This window comes from Bufo bufo, chromosome 7, assembly GCF_905171765.1.
Source record: "Bufo bufo chromosome 7, aBufBuf1.1, whole genome shotgun sequence".
Taxonomy (NCBI): Eukaryota; Metazoa; Chordata; class Amphibia; order Anura; family Bufonidae; genus Bufo; species Bufo bufo.
Genome location: NC_053395.1, coordinates 185,393,670 through 185,413,676, shown reverse-complemented (window position 1 = coordinate 185,413,676; position 20,007 = coordinate 185,393,670). Strand labels below are relative to the sequence as shown.

The 20,007-nt window shown below is 42.8% G+C and overlaps 1 protein-coding gene across 3 annotated transcripts in view; it reads left to right on the top strand.

Moving 5' to 3' along the window:
- LOC121008125 (rap guanine nucleotide exchange factor 4-like) overlaps nt 1–18,461 on the top strand; it is a 198,810-nt gene extending 180,349 nt beyond the window's left edge. For all 3 annotated transcript variants that reach the window (XM_040440478.1, XM_040440479.1, XM_040440480.1), the window contains 4 exons: nt 187–274; nt 5,692–5,756; nt 14,997–15,051; nt 17,154–18,461. In XM_040440478.1, the coding sequence (XP_040296412.1) occupies nt 187–274; nt 5,692–5,756; nt 14,997–15,051; nt 17,154–17,281 (336 nt within the window). In that variant the 3' untranslated portion in view covers nt 17,282–18,461. The remainder of the gene's footprint in view (nt 1–186; nt 275–5,691; nt 5,757–14,996; nt 15,052–17,153) is intronic.
- Nucleotides 18,462–20,007: the final 1,546 nt, after the last annotated feature.

Sequence of the window (20,007 nt, the reverse complement as noted above, 5' to 3'; positions counted from 1 at the left end):
TCAGACGACATTCATTTGACATGTACGGTAATTTTTACTTACAGTAACTTGCCTCGATGATGATGATTATCACTTTTGACCAGGACACTGGATCTATAGACTGCACCACTGCCAGCAGTTATACACCTCTTCACTTAGATCTAATATAAAGATTGTGTTTTTAATATTTATTTCTTTATCTTCAAGGACCCATCTCGCAATCACCGAGCATATAGGCTGACCATAGCAAAGCTGGAACCGCCAATCATTCCTTTCACACCTTTACTCATTAAAGGTGATTTTCTGTTTTAATTTAGTGTTGATACGGATATATAGATTGATTTGTTTCTTGAACAGTGATAATACAATATTACTCACATATATAGTTCAATACAAAACAGTTTAAAATAAATAATTGACACTACACCCTCAACATACTAAATTGCTTGATCAATTATTGAACATGTAGTCCACCAAACAATGCTATGGTGGTGCCCTATACTTAAATAACAGAAATAGACCTAATAGTATTCGTCCAAAAGAGAAAGAATGTTCGTATGGCACTCACCATTTAGAGAAGCACTCCCACAAAATCTTTTATTCTCTGACCTGTTAGAAAGGTACATGATGTAAATTGTAGTGAAGGTAATTTTTGTACTAGTGACTGTATTTGTGAGTTATAACCTTCCTTCTGATCATCAGCTGTGTCATGTGACCAGCACTATGACTTTCCAAATAACACATCACATTATATGTGTACAGGAAGCCAATTTCTGTATGTATTCCAATGGGAGCCTCCATGTCAGTCTCATAGGAATGAAGAGAGAAGTAACAGACTTCCTCTTCTGTGACAGTTGGAGAATTGGGCACATGACACAGCTGAGGATCAGAAGTGAGGTTATAACTCACTAATACAGTCACTGGTAAGAATATTACCCTCAATACATTTTTTTCATGTACCTACCTTTCTAATTCTATAAACATTTGTTGTTGGATCACTTCATTAAAATCCTAATTTTACTTTGTTGAATATGCAAAGAAGTATCTCTCAAGAAAGATAACAACTCGCCAGCGCCACCTATTGGAAGTGGTTCCCTATGAGTTAAGATCTGACTTTCCAACAAGTCTTGTGATTTGATATGGGAATATAGCCGAGCCATATTCCCTATATTCCCCATATGGCTATATTCCCTTGTCAAATGCCAAGGCTTATTGGAAAGTCAGATTTTGACTCATAGTGGGCCACTTCCAATAGGGGGCGCTGTTTCTTTTCCTTGGGGGATACCTCGTTGCATATTAGTTTCCCATGCAGCATTGCCAATAAGTCTCCACAGCATGGAGTACTTCCAGAAAGTCTCCATTCCTGCCTTAGCCACTTTATTGAATGAAATCCATAAAAGTCCCACAGACACTGGGTATAAAATAGCAGTATTCCTTCACATGCTGCTGTTTCATACCCATGTGTCTGTGAAACTTTTATGGTTTTCATTCAATAAAGTATTATTTATTTATTTATTATTTACCGTATGGCATAGACACTAAAAATAGCAACACATAAAAATGCATAAGCCTATCCATAGGCATATACACATGCATAAACTCAACACTTAGCAAAATAAGGTGACAATGATGAAGCAGAGTGAATATGTAGGTGTGGCAGGGTGGAACAAAGCAGGCTTTGTCCGTTTATAGACAAACATCCAATTTGTCTATGTATTCAATCGCTTCAGTGGTTGCCATCAGGAAATCTTCTGGGCTGCCATCATGGGACCTTGTCGGACATTCTTCTATGATGTGTTTTAGGCTGAGTTCACACGGGCGAGATTTCCGCGCGGGTGCAATGCGGGAGATGAACGCATTGCACCCGCACTGAATCCGGACCCGTTCATTTCTATGGGGCTCTGCACATGAGCTGTGATTTTCACGCATCACTTATGCGTTGCGTAAAAATCGCAGCATGCTCTATATTGTGCGTTTATCACACAACGCAGGCCCCATGGAAGTGAATGGGGCTGAGTGAAAATCGCAAGCAAGTGTGGATGCGGTGCGATTTTTCACGCACGGTTGCTAGGAGACGATCAGGATGGAGACCCGATCATTATTATTTTCCCTTATAACATGGTTATAAGGGAAAATAATAGCATTCTTAATACAGAATGCTTAGTAAGATAGGGATGGAGGGGTTAAAAAAATAATAATAATAATTTAACTCACCTTAATCCACTTGCTCGCGCAGCCGGCATCTATTTTGTCTTCTTCTTTGCTGTGTACAGGAAAAGGACCTGTGGTGACGTCACTCCGGTCATCACATGGTCCATCACATGATCTTTTACCATGGTGATGGACCATGTGATGACCGGAGTGACGACACCACAGGTCCTTTTCTTGTACACAGAAAAGAAGAAGACAGAAGAGATGCCGGCTGCGCGAGCAAGTGGATTAAGGTGAGTTAAATTATTTTTGGTTTTTTTTTAACCCCTCCAGCCCTATTGTACTATGCATTCTGTATTAAGAATGTTATTATTTTCCCTTATAACCATTTTATAAGGGAAAATAATACAATCTACACAACCCCGATCCCAAACCCGAACTTCTGTGAAGAAGTTCGGGTTCGTGTACCAAACATGCTTATTTTTCTCACACGCGTGCAAAACGCATTACAATGTTTTGCACTCGCGCGGAAAAATCGCGCATGTTCCCGCAACGCACCCGCACCTTTTCCCGCAACGCCCGTGTGAACCCAGCCTTATAGTCTGGTTATTTCCGCAATCACAGAGTGGATATGTCTGTTTGCCCCATTTGTGTAGGAGGTATGAGCACCTCCCATGCTCGGTTCTGATCCTGTTTAGCGTGGACCAGGTTTTGCGTGGCAGGTCGAAACTCTGTGGAGTTTTGGTAATGCATGGCATAGGCATGTTGTTGTGATGCATGTTATGTACTTGGATCCATGCATTGGTGAGGTTGTACCCTTCCTCCATGATCATTTTTGCTGTTTTGGTAGGTGGTTTACGGGATCGGAGTCTGCCTCAATTGCCATTTTCTATGTATAGAAAGAGCCATACGAACGTCCTTTCTCTTTTGAATGGATAACACAATTTATGTTGTCTTTTCATGGTTATGTCAAATCTCAGTTTAGTTGGTACTTAAAGTGGTTGTCCAGGGCTAGAAAAAGATGTCTGTTTGTGGTATTATAGCTGGGCCCCATTCACGTCAATGGATCTGAGCTGCAATACCAGATACAACCCACGGACAGATGTGGTGCTGTTTTTGGAATAAAGCAACCATGTTTCTCTAATCCTGGACAACCCCTTTAACATGGTAAAAAACAAAAATATACAGCAAATTCAACCAGTTTCATCACTAATGTACCCTATTGTGCTACACAAAATACACTACGTATTCTCTATTATAATGCTACAGTTCAGTCCCGTATGAATGTCCTGCTTTTATGGAATGGCAAATGTAATCAAACATGCTCTGTACCAGGTTTCAACAATCAGTATATAATAGTAATGTGGACTTTGCAATTGAAGTCATATTAATGAAAGTGTCTCTCTGGGGCCACAAAATTGATGGTCTATCCTTAACTTAATCCAGCAAGTAAAGTACGAAGCATGAAGGGGTGGCAGCACTCCCTGCAGCACCACCCCATATGCAATCATCTGACATTGGGTGTGGAAAGAGTCCCCACTGATCTGATGTTCCTGCGTTGTCAGCAGACTTAGGCCTCATGCACACGACAGTTGTTTTTTGCGTCCGCAAATTGTGCGTCCGCAAAAAAAGAAAACGGATGCGGCATCCGTTTTTTTTGGAGGATCCGTTTTTTTCCACAGATCTTTTGTAATAAATTCCTATCCTTGTCCACAAATGTGAAAAAAGTAGGACATGCACAATTTTTTTTGCTGAAGGGAAACACGGACAATGGACGCGGAACACAAACTGATGAACTATCAGCATTTTTTTGCTGACCCATTGAAATGAATGGGTCCCCATCCTATCTGCGAAAAAAACGGAACGGAGGCCGAGAAAAACAACTGTCGTGTGCATGAGGCCTTATAGCTATGTAAATAGCCTACATAGAAAATGCCAGACCGCTGGTACTAAATTGATCTTTATTACAAAATTACATTAGACAACATACATGATTAAAAGAATCAGTGCAGGAGATAAAAAGCAACATCACTGGAGGAGACATACAGTGAACGGAGTCCCTATCCTTAAACATGATATTCAGAAGAGATGGTTATGCAAACATGAAAACATACATAGTGGGGAAAAGGGACATTTACCCATACAAAGTCTCCTCCAGGATGGCGCCAACCCCAACGCGCGTTTCGGCGTACCTTCGTACCTTCGTCGACCCCCAGACGAAGGTACGCCGAAACGCGCGTTGGGGTTGGCGCCATCCTGGAGGAGACTTTGTATGGGTAAATGTCCCTTTTCCCCACTATGTATGTTTTCATGTTTGCATAACCATCTCTTCTGAATATCATGTTTAAGGATAGGGACTCCGTTCACTGTATGTCTCCTCCAGTGATGTTGCTTTTTATCTCCTGCACTGATTCTTTTAATCATGTATGTTGTCTAATGTAATTTTGTAATAAAGATCAATTTAGTACCAGCGGTCTGGCATTTTCTATGTAGGCTATTTATATATATTTATTGCCATAGGCTTGGGCATTACTTGAATGTTGATTCAACTAACGGTCGAGGTATTTATTTCGGTTAGTCTTATAGCTATGTAACTGGCTGACCTGTTACATGTGCTCTTGGCAGCTGAAGGCATCTGTGTTGGTCCCATGTTCATGTGTGCCCGCATTGCTGAGCAAAATTAAGTTTTAATATATGCAAATGAGCCTCTAGGAGCAACGGGGGCTTTTTGGTTTTGTATGAAAGCCTGGAATAAGACCAGGCCCATGACTCTAGCTGCTATCAATCAGAAGATATGAGCAGCTAAAGCAGCAATCCCCCTTTCCCTTTTTCTTCCTGATGATCAGGGGTCTGACACCCAGGACCCCTGTCGATCAGCTGTTTGAAAAGGCAGCAACGCTGGAAATAGCGCTGCAGCCTTTTTGTTTACTGCAGGCAAGTGAGTGGCTTCATGACTAGTATTACTGGCCTAGGCACGGCTAAGCCCCGTTCAATGGGGCTAGCTGCGCCCCGGCCAGTTCTACTAGTTGTGACATTACTGGGCCTGTGGGAAACAGTGGATAGATCATCAGTAAGAAGCTGCAGAATCCCTTTAAGTACTTTTCCCAGAGCCCGAGCTGAGCTCAGGCAAAACAGGTGTTTAAAATAAATCCATAGAATCAACTCCTATCTATCTATCTATCTATCTATCTATCTATCTATCTATCTATCATCTATTTATCTATTTATCTATCTATCTATCTATCTATCTTTCTATCATCCATCTATCTATCTATCATCTATCAATCGACTGTATCTGTCTATCTAATATTAATCATCAATATATATAATCTATAGTCACATTGTTATGATCTGTCTATGCCAGGCTTGACCAACCTGCGGCCCTCCAGCTGTTGCAAAACTACAACTCCCAGCATGCCAGGACAGCCTAGAGCTATTAGGGCATGCTGGGAGTTGTAGTTTTGCAACAGCTGGACGGCCGCAGGTTAAGCATGCCTGGTCTATACTTTTGCTGTCATAGATTTGTACCTCACTTACATCTCTTGGCCATCTCTCTTACAGACATGACTTTTACCCATGAGGGGAATAAAACTTTTATTGACCATCTGATAAACTTTGAGAAAATGGTAGGTGGTTGTTTTTTTTTTCTGTCTGTTGCCTGTGTATGGACAATGTGGAATGTACTCCGTGTCCACGGGAAGGTGGATTGTATTATTGCTGATATCAGAAAGCAGTTGTAACATATGCCTCCCAGGAGATTAACTATAAACAGCTTATACTAAGCACAGCAATATAAAGTATTTATTCCAAGATATTTGTCCTATCCCATCTGTGAGCAGCTCTCATTTGTAATGCTAAATCACAGTTTAAGTAAAGTCATTATGTAAATGAATTATAATTGAAATATTTAACTTTAAACATGTCTTTAACCTCTTTGGCTCATTAAGCTAACAGTGTCTTACACTGCGTTGGGTGGCAGGCCCTTGTGGAATTAGTTGGGGGGTTTTAGGATGTTTTTTAAAAATAAGTTTTCTTTTGTTTTGTCTTCAGAGTTTTTGCTTTTACCCCCTACAACCAGTTGATATTCCTAATTACCTTGCTGCCAGGATTAATCCCTTCTGGAGATCTGCTACTTGTTAGTTTCTCATATAGAGTATTTCTGCTTGTCTGCAAATCAACATTACAAACAATTTTTATAAAATATTAGATTAGGTTAAAAAATCTGTGCTGAATCATTTCTTAATATATATTTATACAGTGCACCAGTATTTGGAATATACAGTAACATGCTGAGTAGCTCCAGCCACCACTAGAGGGAGCTTAAGAGCTTCCTGTATACTACGTATATGTAAAACAATATGCAGATTCTTCCTAGGCTCCCTCTAGTGGTGACTACAGACAGACAGAATGTTGTGTTTTAAATCTATGGCTGTGCAGAGGATTTGGTGCTCTGCATGAGAAATACAAGGTACAGTCTGCTATAAAGGAAAAAAAGACAATGCAGTCGCACTCTGCAAACGCAAATAAAGTACAATAATGCCATGATTATAGAAAACATTCTGGTGGTAATTAGGGATCGACCGATTATCGGTTTTACCGATATTATCAGCCGATATTCAGGATTTTGAACGTTATCGGTATCGGCATCTATTTTGCCGATATTCCGATAACATATTGGGAACAAGGTATAATTCAAAAGAGAAAAGAATACCGAGATAATAGCCGCACATCTAAAAAAGTATCAAATTTATTAAAGGACAACAGACACGACAAAGAATGAATTAAAAACATTGTATACAATGAATCTGGGCCATGTGAGCTAATCATATACACATGCCCTCCTGACTCACCACAACACCATGAACATTCCCCCACACATACAAATAGATAGAAAAGTAAAATGCATGTAATCCATCAACAATAAAATTATTGGAGAGCTGTAATACTTATCATTAAATATGACGTAGTGGGGGTATGCGTGGTGGTCAGGAAACAAGCCCAACGCGTATCGCCAGGCTCTGCTGGCTTCCTCAGGGGTGACCACCACGCATACCCCCACTACGTCATATTTAATGATAAGTATTACAGCTCTCCAATAATTTTATTGTTGATGGATTACATGCATTTTACTTTTCTATCTATTTGTATGTGTGGGGGAATGTTCATGGTGTTGTGGTGAGTCAGGAGGGCATGTGTATATGATTAGCTCACATGGCCCAGATTCATTGTATACAATGTTTTTAATTCATTCTTTGTCGTGTCTGTTGTCCTTAATAAATTTGATACTTTTTTAGATGTGCGGCTATTATCTCGGTATTCTTTTCTCTTTTGAATTATATAGTGTGTTTTATACCGTGTGCTGGCACTCTCATCCTAATTTTGATGTGCCCCCGTTTTTTGAATTACATATTGGTAACAAGGATTGCGCTGCTGTCAGCGCTCTCCATGTTCCCTCAGCAGCACAGGGAAGAAGGAAGCAGTGTCTCCCTCCCCCTGTGCTGCTGCTACTACCGCTGCCACCAGTGAGAGGAGGGAGGAGAAGGGGAGGGGCTGTGGCCACTGCCACCAATGAGAGGAGGGAGGAGAAGAGAAGGGGAGGGGCTGTGGCCACTGCGCCACCAATGAAGATAACTCTCTCATTCATTCAAATTCAACAGGAGGCGGGAGCTGGCTGCAGAATCACATAGCCGGATCCTGACCTCTATGACAAGTAGCTGCGATCTGCGGTAGTTAACCCCTCGGGTGCCACACCTGAGGTGTTAACTACCGCAGATCGCAGCTACTTGTCATAGAGGTCGGGAGCCGGCTATGTGATTCTGCAGCCAGCTCCCGCCTCCTGTGTATGAATTAATGAGTTATCTTCATTGGTGGCGCAGTGCGCCCCCCCCCCCCCCCAAACCCCAGTATTAATCATTGGTGGCGCAGTGCACCCCCCCACCCAAACCCCCCAGTATTAATCATTGGTGGCAGTGGTCCCCTCTCCCCTCCTCCTCCTCACTGGCAGTTCTGATGCTATTGAAGCCCTGGCTGCCATGGTAACATCCCTGATGCTGTGTGCACAGAGCAGCAGGGACAGTGTGAAGTCCTATTCACCCTGATAGAGATCTATCAGGGTGAATAGGACACAGCCCCTCCCCTTCTCCTCCCTCCTCTCACTGGTGGCAGCGGTAGTAGCAGCAGCACAGGGGGAGGGAGACACTGCTTCCTTCTCCCCTGTGCTGCTGAGGGAACATGGAGAGCGCTGACAGCAGCGCAATCCTTGTTACCAATATGTAATTCAAAAAACGGGGGCACATCAAAATTAGGATGAGAGTGCCGGCACACGGTATAAAACACACTATATAATTCAAAAGAGAAAAGAATACCGAGATAATAGCCGCACATCTAAAAAAGTATCAAATTTATTAAAGGACAACAGACACGACAAAGAATGAATTAAAAACATTGTATACAATGAATCTGGGCCATGTGAGCTAATCATATACACATGCCCTCCTGACTCACCACAACACCATGAACATTCCCCCACACATACAAATAGATAGAAAAGTAAAATGCATGTAATCCATCAACAATAAAATTATTGGAGAGCTGTAATACTTATCATTAAATATGACGTAGTGGGGGTATGCGTGGTGGTCACCCCTGAGGAAGCCAGCAGAGCCTGGCGATACGCGTTGGGCTTGTTTCCTGACCACCACGCATACCTATCAGAGATCTATCAGGGTGAATAGGACGAGGGTTCTAGTCCCTAAGGGGGCTAATAGTTAGTAAAAAAAAAAACACACCAAAATATTGATTATAAATGAAAAATAAAGATTTACAAAAAACAAAACTACACGTTAACAATAAATATTCATTTTCAGCAGATTTGTGTAGGAATTATAATTTTTTTTTCAAAAATGAAAATTCACAGAATATCGGTATAAATTATCGGCTATCGGCCTGAAAGTTCACAGATTATCGGTATCGGCCCTAAAAAATCAATATCGGCCGTTCCCTAGTGCTAATGCTATGCTTATTTTGCAAATTCATTTTGTACAAAATTATTTGGGCCCGTCTGCCAAACGTCAAGGCGATCTCTATAAGGCGGGAACCTAACACTAAATCCTACCTGTTATGTCCCATAATGGCCACCATAAAATTCAGGGAGTGCAGGTTCCACATGCATGCTGGGTCCGCTCTGCTTATTAGGCACCAAAAATGGTAAAAAGCAGAGTGGACCCAGCATGCATGTGGAACCTGCACTCCCTGAATTTTAAGTCTTATAGAGATCGCCTTGACGTTTGGCAGACGGGCCCAAATAATTTTGTACAAAATGTATTTGCCAAGAAACTAAAATCTGCAAAATAACCCCCAAATCTTAGCGTATTATATTGATGCCTAAATAGATTGGAACATACATATGGAACCACCTAACACAGCCTTTCAATACATCATGTGCCCCGTCTGGGAGACCCCCACACCTCACACTATAGACAAAAAATTCCTCTGCACCAGGTCTCGTCGTCCTTCTTTCGTTTCTAGTTCTACATACACCTCACCTTCTGTATGTCTCTCTCAAAACTGCTAGCGATTGACTCGCGTGCTAACTCAGGCATCGCGCAATATTTTTGTATCTGTTATGTACTTACTCTGTACTCAATATTACTTTGGCGTGGCCTGCGAGCCTATACCTTGGTATCCTGTTACCTTCTGTTCTACTTTGAAATTTATAATAAAAATATAAATAAAAAATAAAATAAAAAAAAATCTGCAAAATAAGCGAAGCATTAGCACCAGAATGTTTTCTACAATTATGGCATTATTGTACTTTATTTGTGTTTGCAGAGTGCTGCTGCATTGTCTTTTTTTTTTTCTGTATGTTTCTAGCCATGGCAGCGTGCACCTGCACAATGGGATGTGCTGACTGACCCCCTTTTTTTTTGCAGTTAGTCTGCTATAAAGCTATATTAGGAAATCAATCAGCACAGAATGTTTATCCTAAAACGGTATGGAGTTAAAAGTTAGATGTGAACATTTATCTGTATTGCTATTTTTTCTTGAGGCCTCATTTCCGATAATCTGGCCATCTAAATGTGCCGCCGATCATTCGATCAGCGAGCAAAACGCTCGTTCATCAGGTGATTCTGTCGTTCATTCAGGCTCCACCAATTATTATTTCTGGGCACCAGATCGTGCTGTCTAAACAACAATCTGCATCCCAGAAACCATGATTCTGTATGGGGACGAGGGATCGCAATGGCAATCCCCTATCCTCATACAGTGAAGGAGATCGTTGCATGTACTGTAAATGCAGTGGTCTCCTTCACTGAGCAAGCAGCCGACTGTCAGAAAGGAACACTTCCTTCCCGACAATCTGCCGTTCCATCGGCCTGTCTACACCCGCCTTTAAGGCTACATTCACATCACAGTGAGAAAAAACTACCATTAAAAACTGTTATTTTTCGTGGCCATTTTGCATCCATGCGTGCATCCATTTTCTGGCCGTCTGTTTTTAATAGCCGTTTTCCATCCACTTTGCATTCGTTTTTTAACTGTCGTGTGAATGTAGCCTAATTTTCTACAACTAAATCTGCCACATGTGAAGGCAGCCTTAAAGAGTGCTAAACTATTAGGTTCTGTAGTGACCCATATGGTAAAAATATCTCCGATTGTCATCCCTGCCCTCTCTAGTATACAAGTCGCAGCAAGGATTAGGCACTTCTCATCTTCTATCTTGAGGGCATTTACAGAACTGTAGAGCGTTTCGTCACGTTCTAACCCCGACACCAATGAATCGGATATATCCTTAGTGAGTTAGTGAATATTTATAACAATTATGAGGTCATGTCGCAGGATGATCCTCTGCTGGGCCGTGCCATGTTCCCCCCACAGGTCTCCATGTACGTTATAAATAGCTGTCTGATACCAACAGCTGCTGGATATTATAGCAAGTAGTTATATAATATGTTATTATAATTAGCTGCGTGGAAAATAGAACAGATGGAATTAAAGACTTGCAAGTGAGGAACACTTATGTATAATTGTACATTTATTTTGCCAGAAACAGAACATTACTTTACCGGTCCTGATTCTGAGCAAAAAAAGAAGCTCAATTACTATGTTAAAAGAAAAAAATAAATGTGGAGTATGAGAAAATATGTTTGATCTAAAGGACAAAGCAGCAGTTCTGGGTAATACAGGGACTGATTGGAAAATCTTTGTGAGGGCCCCTTACACATGGCCGTAGTGTGGATCAGTGTTGGTCAGCTTTCATAGATATCTGTAGACCTGTATTATACCTCACAGAGGAAGACAGCGTTTTATCTCGCAGATTTATATGGAAACATGTTCTATCATATGCCAGATTATGAAAGTTTTCTCCCTTAGAAACTTCCAGGGTAGAATAAGTTGCCATTTTGAAGGCCACAAAGAGCAGTTCACAAGCTTCCTGCAGCTTCGTAACATGGAACCTTAGGGACTCTGTCTTCTCGGATCCATGCACGTGGCTTTTGCAGCCTAAGGCTTGGGAATCAGATATATAAAGAGAAAGTATTCACCAAAACTTAGTTGTCATGAAGGGTAGGGAACAGTGCAGCCCTGTACTTCACCCGCACTACCGTCCCTACCTACTTGCACGATCCGCCCTAAATGGTGGGCCACAACTTGGCGACAGTCCCTGACCTGATTAAGTGCTGGGGCCTAAACCAAATGGGGCAAAAGAGTAGTAAGACAGAAAGAGGTCAAAACCTGGACTGGATCAGAATCTAAAAGCTATGTCAAATACACAGCAGAGTGAAACCAGGAGATAATTTCAGCAGGCAAAGGCAAGGTCACAGAGTAGCAGTGACTAATACCAAACAGTGTCTAATATCAAGCAAGGTCAAATAACAAGCAATAACAAAAAAAAGTGAATGAAAACGTGCTGCAGCGCCTTGCATAGTTGGGGTTCCAGCAACTCCGACATGCAGGAAAAACTTTGAAAGGGGCAGTGTGCTACAAAAATTCTGCAGCCACATCATTCTCCCAGAGGTCAGAATGCCCCTTTAAAGGGTTTTCCAGTTTGAGCCTATAATGGTTATTGTTTCCATAATGAAAAGTGATATCCACTGGAAGAAATCAGTGAAGGTTAACAGCAAGTTGAATGACCTCTTCTTCTGCTATTGAAAACCATGAGAAATTAATATAGAAAGTATACGAGGAAACTGGATACTTTTACATTCCCTTACCCTTCATATACCGTTACCCTTCATATACCCCTTCAACTACGCCTCCTGTAACCTTGCTGTATGCATAATATACTCTCTCAGGTCAACATGGGAAAAGCTCCGTTATTTGGCTGAAAATTGTCTTCAAGTTCAAATTAAAGGTGAAATAAAATAAGGCTACTTTCACACTTGCACTTATCCTTTATGCTATTTAGATCCGTCTTAGGATCTCAATAGCGGGGGAAAATGCTTCAGTTTTGTCCCCATTCATTGTCAATAGGGACAGAACAGAACTGAATGAAACGGAATGCACCAGAATGCATTTCGTTCCGTTTGGTTGCGTCACCATCGCGGACAGAATAACGCTGTAAGCAGAGTTTATCTGTCTGCAATGTGGTGAGGAGCAAGACGGACACAATAGAAAACTGATCCGTTCTCCATTGACTTTCAATGGTGTTCGTGACGGATCTGTCATGGCTATTTTAAAGATAATACAACCGGATCTGTTCATAACGGATGCAGATGGTTGTATTATCAGTAACGGAAGCGTTTTTGCCGATCCATGACGGATCCAGCAAAAACGCTGGTGTAAAAGTGGCCTAAGTCCATTAATTGCAGTGTGTCCTAGTTTACCAGTGCTGCATCATTCTGATCAGAAGTTCACGAGATCCACACACAAATTTTGTCTGGCATTTCTTACCACTAAAAAACACCAGAGTAAGGCTTCATGCACATGACCGTTGTTCTGGTGCGCATTCCAAGACGCAGTTTTTGCGGCTCAGGTGCGGACCCATTCACTTCAATGGGGACACAACAGATGCGGAGAGCACTCCGTGTGCTGTCCACATCCGTTGCTCCGTTCCGTGGCCCTGCAAAAAAAATATAACATGTCCTATTCTTGTCCGTTTTGCAGACAAGAATAGGCATTTCTATAATAGGCCGCCTGTTCCGTTCCACAAATTGCGGAAGGCACACGGGCTGCTTCCGTGTTTTGCGGATCTGCAATTTGCGGACGACAAAAAATGGAACGGTCGTGTGCATGAGGCCTAAGGCACTCTAGAGATAGTAGTACCCCCCCCCCTCCAAATTCTGACTTTGCCTCTCACCCAGTTAAAGGGTTTCTATCACTTCGTATGACATATTTAGGTGTCAGACACTAGCGATCCGCTAGTGTCTGCTCTGGCCGACCATCCTAATATGATAGGCTTTGGGGCAGCCGTTTTGCTAAAATAACAACTTATATCTATATGCTAATGAGCCTCTAGGTGCTATGGGGGCGTCATTAGCACCTAGAGGCTCCGTCTACCTTCATAAACTGTCGCCGCCCAGCGCGTCCCTCCAGCCCGCCCATCTCCTGCTGAATGCGATCCTCTCTGTGCGCGTCTGTTCTGCGCATGCGCAGTGAATGTCTGACCGCTTCCCTGCTCAGACATCTCCACTGCGCCTGTTCCTCGGAGCACTATGATGTCATCGGCGCAGGCGCAGTGGAGATGTCTGAGCAGGGAAGCGGTCAGACATTCACTGCGCATGCGCAGAACAGACGCGCACAGAGAGGATCGCATTCAGCAGGAGATGGGCGGGCTGGAGGGACGCGCTGGGCGGCGACAGTTTATGAAGGTAGACGGAGCCTCTAGGTGCTAATGACGCCCCCATAGCACCTAGAGGCTCATTAGCATATAGATATAAGTTGTTATTTTAGCAAAACGGCTGCCCCAAAGCCTATCATATTAGGATGGTTGGCCAGAGCAGACACTAGCGGATCGCTAGTGTCTGACACCTAAATATGTCATACGAAGTGATAGAAACCCTTTAAGCCAGTGCTCTCGGCTCCACACTAATAAGGAACAATCACCCCGAAACAGATGTCTGCAGATTAGGTGCTGGCTTATTTAATATCAGAGTCATGTCTTAAGGCTTATTTAAAGGGTCAAACATTGACTTATAGGATGGTTGCCTTACATCCAGTGGGGTACCTCCCATACAGGCAGACCACACAGCTTCTATGGGGCCTGTGGGGAAGTGGGACACGCAGTGGAGGATAGCCCCCGCCCCCTAATTACCTTCAATATTGGCTCCCGTCCATCTTCAGTCTAAAATTCCTATCGTCAGTGGAGAAAGCTATAGGACCTTTGATGATGTCGTCACAGGTCCTGAACATCTAGCAAGGGAACTGCGCAGAGAATAGTGTAGTTCTCAGGTTAGAACAGTGCACCTGCCAGGACCTGTGATGACATCATCTTCAGCATCACAGGTCCTGCATGATCTAGCAAAGGAACTGCACCAAGAATGGTGTAGTTCCCAGGTTTGCAAAGTGCATCTGCCAGGACCTGTGATGACATCATCACAGGTCCTTCAACCCCCAACAGCAAATCTACTGGTCCCGGGAGGGCTGCCCAGGCAGAATGGAGTTTCCTCATTTTCTGTAGCCCTTCTCCTGTAGACCTCAGCACACTTTATAATGCATGCATGGCCCCCAGGAGGCAGTATTTACATGGGGCATCACTGATATTGGTAATGACATTGGTGCTTATTTTGGAGCATTTTACAACCTTGGTTGGCTTGTTGGTATCCTTATGATTTAGGCACCACATACCCAGATGTCACAATGTTATAATTATGTCTCTTTTAGTGTTTATATAGAATTTTTTTTAATGACTTTTTTTCTTTTTTTTGCAGCGCATGATTGCAAATACAGTAAGGACAATGAGATACTGTCGGAGCGTGCCCTTTAGTAAGTTGCATTTTCCATCAAAGTAATTTTGTATGATTGTAGCGCAAGAGACACAATATTACACGACACAATTTCCATATTTATCATAATGACTTCAGAATCTGTGCGGCAGCCACTTTTTCTGTTACAATCCTAATTAGCCTGCCATCTTAACATGCTTCTGTGATTGTCTAATGACTGGCTGGACAGGCGCAGTCCTGAATATAAATTATACAAGTACAGACAAGCAAGTCGTCACGTTTCCAGTAACCGTTTGCAAAGTCAGATCTGTAAATAAAATGAGAAGTTACACACGATGCTATATTTTATGATTTAACTTTGCTATATTACAAGGCTTTTATTAGAGAATTACCGTACGTTCTGTTATATACCAGCCAGAAAAACAAAAGCTACTAAATTCCCCATCCCAACCAACAAACAATTCTGGAAGGTAAGCCACATACGGTGAGCAAGGATGGCGTTTGGTTGCGTTTGTGAGTCACTATTGGCAGTTTGTCATATTTAACAGAGATTTCTAGATTAAACAACCCCACGCCTCATAGATCTTCCGTAAGGGCTTTCCCCCAATTTATCCTCTTGGCTCTCAGCTCTACAGCATTGCCAGATTTCCTTGATTTCAGTATGTGCAGGAAAAACAAGCACCCATGAAACATTTCCTCCAGAAACAGCAACGTCTCTGAACTAGTGCAATACGTTTTTCTGTAGGGCTTAGATCAGGGTTAATTAAACTTTTCGATTGATGTACAGAATGTGTGAGCCCCCAAACCACTGCACTTACAGATCTCAAGTAACAGTGTAGCCTCAGACCCCCAGAACCACTGCAGTCACAGTCCTCAAGTAACTGTGCAGCCACAGACCCCTAGAACCACTGCAGTCACAGTCCTCACATAACTGCGCAGCCACAGACCCCCAGAACCACTGCAGTCACAGTCCTCACATAACTGTGCAGCCACAGACCCCCAGAACCACTGCAGTCCTCACATAACAGCACAGCCACAGACCCCCAGAACCACTGCAGTCACAGTCCTCACATAACAGCACAGCCACAGACCCCCAGAACCACTGCACTTACAGATCTCAAGTAACAGTGTAGCCTCAGACCCACAGAACCACTTCAGTCACAGTCCTCAAGTAACTGTCCAGCCACAGACCCCCAGAACCACTGCAATCACAGTCCTCACATAACAGCACAGCCACAGACCCCCAGAACCACTGCAGTCACAGTCCTCATGTAACTGTGCAGCCACAGAACCACTGCAGCCACACACCTGGAGTAACAGTGCTGCTATAGACTCCCAAAACCACTGCAGTCACAGACCTCAAGTAACCGCGCAGCCACAGACACCCAGAACCACTGAAGTCACAGTCCTCACATAACTGCAGCCACAGACCTGGAGTAACAGTGCTACTACAGACCCCCAAAACCACTCCAGTAACATTCATCAAGTAACAGCACAGCCACAGACCCCCAGAACCACTGCAGTCACAGACCTGGAGTAACAGTGCTGCTATAGACTCCCAAAATCACTGCAGTCACAGACGTCTAATAACAGTGCAGCCACAGACCCCCAGAAACACTGTAGTCACAAATGTTCAGTAACTGTGCATCCACGGATCCCCAGAACCACTCCAGCAACAGACCTTTAACAACAATGCACCCACAGATGCCTAGAATCACTGCAGCCAGAGACCTTGAGTAACATTGCAACTACAGACCCTCAGAACCACTGCAGCCACAGACCTCCAGTGAGAGCAACTGCTACACACTGCCCCTGGCCCCCAGCTAATAGAATACCTTTGAGGACTCTTGGCAGAAACTGGAACTCAGCACTGTGAGCTGGAATCACTCAGTGACACCAGTTCAACTATACTTCTTCTCCACTCCAAAGTACTGGCAGTCCAGGGTGCCGTCAAATCCTTCCACATGCTGCAGCTGTCGTGCAACACCCATAGCCTTGGTTCTTAACCCATAGTGCAAGGAATACTTGCTCTTAATTGGTGTAGAACTGCGTAGTGTCATCATAGCATGTGAGAGGGTACTTATTCATGAAGTCAATTATAAACCATTACAAACTAATACAAATATGTGTCTTCACCTCCAGGTCCAGAGGCGTCACTTGTTAGTAAAAATCACCAGGACATACGGAATTATGTGCGGCAGTTCAACGTGATTGACAATCAGAGGACGCTATCTCAAATGTCACATCGGCTGGAGCCACGGCGCACTTGAACAGGGAAAGAAAAATGATCAGTGATCTTGTTGATGGCATTTACTGTGGCAAATATAGGGATTTTCTATTCTTTCTTATGGTTATTTATTTTGGTTTTATACATTTATTTTGCGTCACAGGTTAACAATATGAGATATGTACATAATGTAAATTCTTAATGTAGTTCTGAAATACAGGCACCAATCAACTACGTTGGATGTTATGCAGTTGCTGTACTTAGGATTGTGTGATGTAAAATGATACCTTTATGGCAGCTATAGGGTTGTACATCTATACCTCAGTTATCAGGCTAGAGGATATCCAGTGGCAATCATTTCACATTGGAGTATGAGTATGAATAGTGTCACAAAATGTTGGTTGTTTCTGGAATGCGCCTCGTGTAAGATCATATTTCAACCACACCTAAGGGTGCCTTCACACGTGACGGAAAACTCCGCCAGAAAATCTGCAAACTCAAGACTTCCCCCGTGTTATCCTATGGGGATGAAAACTGTCTGCCCCTGCGTTGTGTTCCGCAGCGCAAATTATGTTGTGTTTTGGATTTCCTGTATGATAATGTCTCCATTCAGTGCAATGGGGAATTTATTCTGCAGTAAAAAATGCTGCAGAAAAATCTGCGCGGATTTTGTGGCAAATTTTTCCGCTGCATTTTCCAGTGCAGAATAAATCTCCCATTGAAATGAATAGAAAGATTCTCGTGCAGGAAATCTGCAACAAAATCCGCACCGTAATCCACACCAACAAATCCACAACTTTTTTATGGCGGAACTTTCTGCCATGTGTGAGGGTACCCTAAAAGTCTGCTGGTCCAAGTAGCAGTATTTCTCATACTACCAGATCTGGAGAATTTAGAAAACTGCTTGCCAAACAATGCCGGCCATGTATATCGGGCATTGACATGGATGCAATTTTTGGTTTGGTTGTTATGACTTTTATATTTTTGTGTTTATATTGAAAAGTTGTGAGGCTACCTAAAACTTCACATGTAGAACAAGAAACACGTCATAATACTGCAGAAGCGAGCAGAGAAGTTCTGAGACTATTATACTACAGGGCAGCCTTGCATGAATATCAATTCCTGATTAAAAATTCAAATTTTTTTTGTTTAAAGGGGTTGTCTCACTTCAGTAAATAGCATTTATCATGTAGAGAAAGTTAATACAAGGCACTTGCTAATATAATGTCTATATTGCCTCCTGCATATCGCTGGCTTGATGAATTTTTCTATCTAATTATACACTGCTCGTTTCCGGGGGTTACGACCACCCTGCAATCCAGCAACAGTGCAAGCGCTCATAGACACCCATGCACAGCAGGTCCTGTCCCGGACACCTCGCTGCAGCGGTGGCCATAACCCCTGGAAACGAGTAGTGTATAATGAGATGGAAGAACAGACATCAGCATGGAATTTTTACGGTCTCCCCACAAGACCGGACTGCTACCTCTATTCTGACTATAGAATCACCGCTGAGAATATATGCATACAGGAGCATGTATGTTTGTCAGCACAAGTGTACACCAAACATCTGAGCGTTTCTTTGGAGCTATACATTGGGAAGATTTCTCAGTGCACAACTGCGGCAGTTTATGGACCCCATAAACTGCAAATGTAATGCTGTGTGAACAGAGCCTTGGGCAAAGAGTTCTCACCAGTCAAACTGATCTTCACGGACGGATAATCAGGATAATTGTTTGTAGAGCTAGGCCATGTAAAGGTGCCAGTCAATCACATGATGTCCGAGCGGACACTCATTGATTGGGTGATCTGACGCGTTTCCACTGATACCCAAAATCAGAAACCAGGAATCTGTATAGGGATGAGCGATCACAGTAGTGATTGCTAATCTCTGTACAGAGGAGACGATTGCTGCATGTAAAGGCAGTTCTCGCCATATCTGACAATAAGGCAGCTATAAGCAACAAACCGTTCATTCACTAAATTTTTCTGTAATACCACTCCAGGTAAGGGGACCATTACATTCCCTGAAATTGCTTAAAGGTCATCAGATTTGTACCTATGACACTGGCTGACCTGTTACATGTGCGCTTGGCAGCTGAAGGCATCTGCGTTGGTCCCATGTTCATATGTGTCCATTACTGAGATAAATGATGGTTTAATATATGAAAATGAGCCTCTAGGAGCAACGGGGGTGTTACCATTACAGAGAGAGCAGAGCCTGGAGGTATAATGACAACGCCACCGTTGCTCCTAGAGGGTCATTTTCCTATATTAAACCATCATTTTTCTCAGCAATGTAGACACATATGAACATAGGACCAACACAGATGTCTTCAGCTGCCAAGTGCACATGTAACCGGTCAGCCAGTGTCATAGGGACAAATCTGCTATCAAAGGTTTAAAAGTAATATCAGGAAGTACCGGTATTCCTTTACTGAGAGAGTCGTGGATGCATGGAATAGCCTTCCTGCAGAAGTGGTAGCTGCAAATACAGTGAAGGAGTTTAAGCATGCATGGTATAGGCATAAGGCCATCCTTCATATAAGATAGGGCCAGGGGCTACCCATAGTACTCAGTATATTGGGCAGACTAGATGGGCCAAATGGTTCTTATCTGCCGACACATTCTATGTTTCTACACACACATTTTTTTTTTACAATAGGCTCAATTCTCATCTTCCTAATTTTTTATGATCTTCCTTAAGCAGTAGTGTTTTATTCCCTGTAATGGATTTGTCCTTCGGATAACTTTTAGAAGCTGCACCAA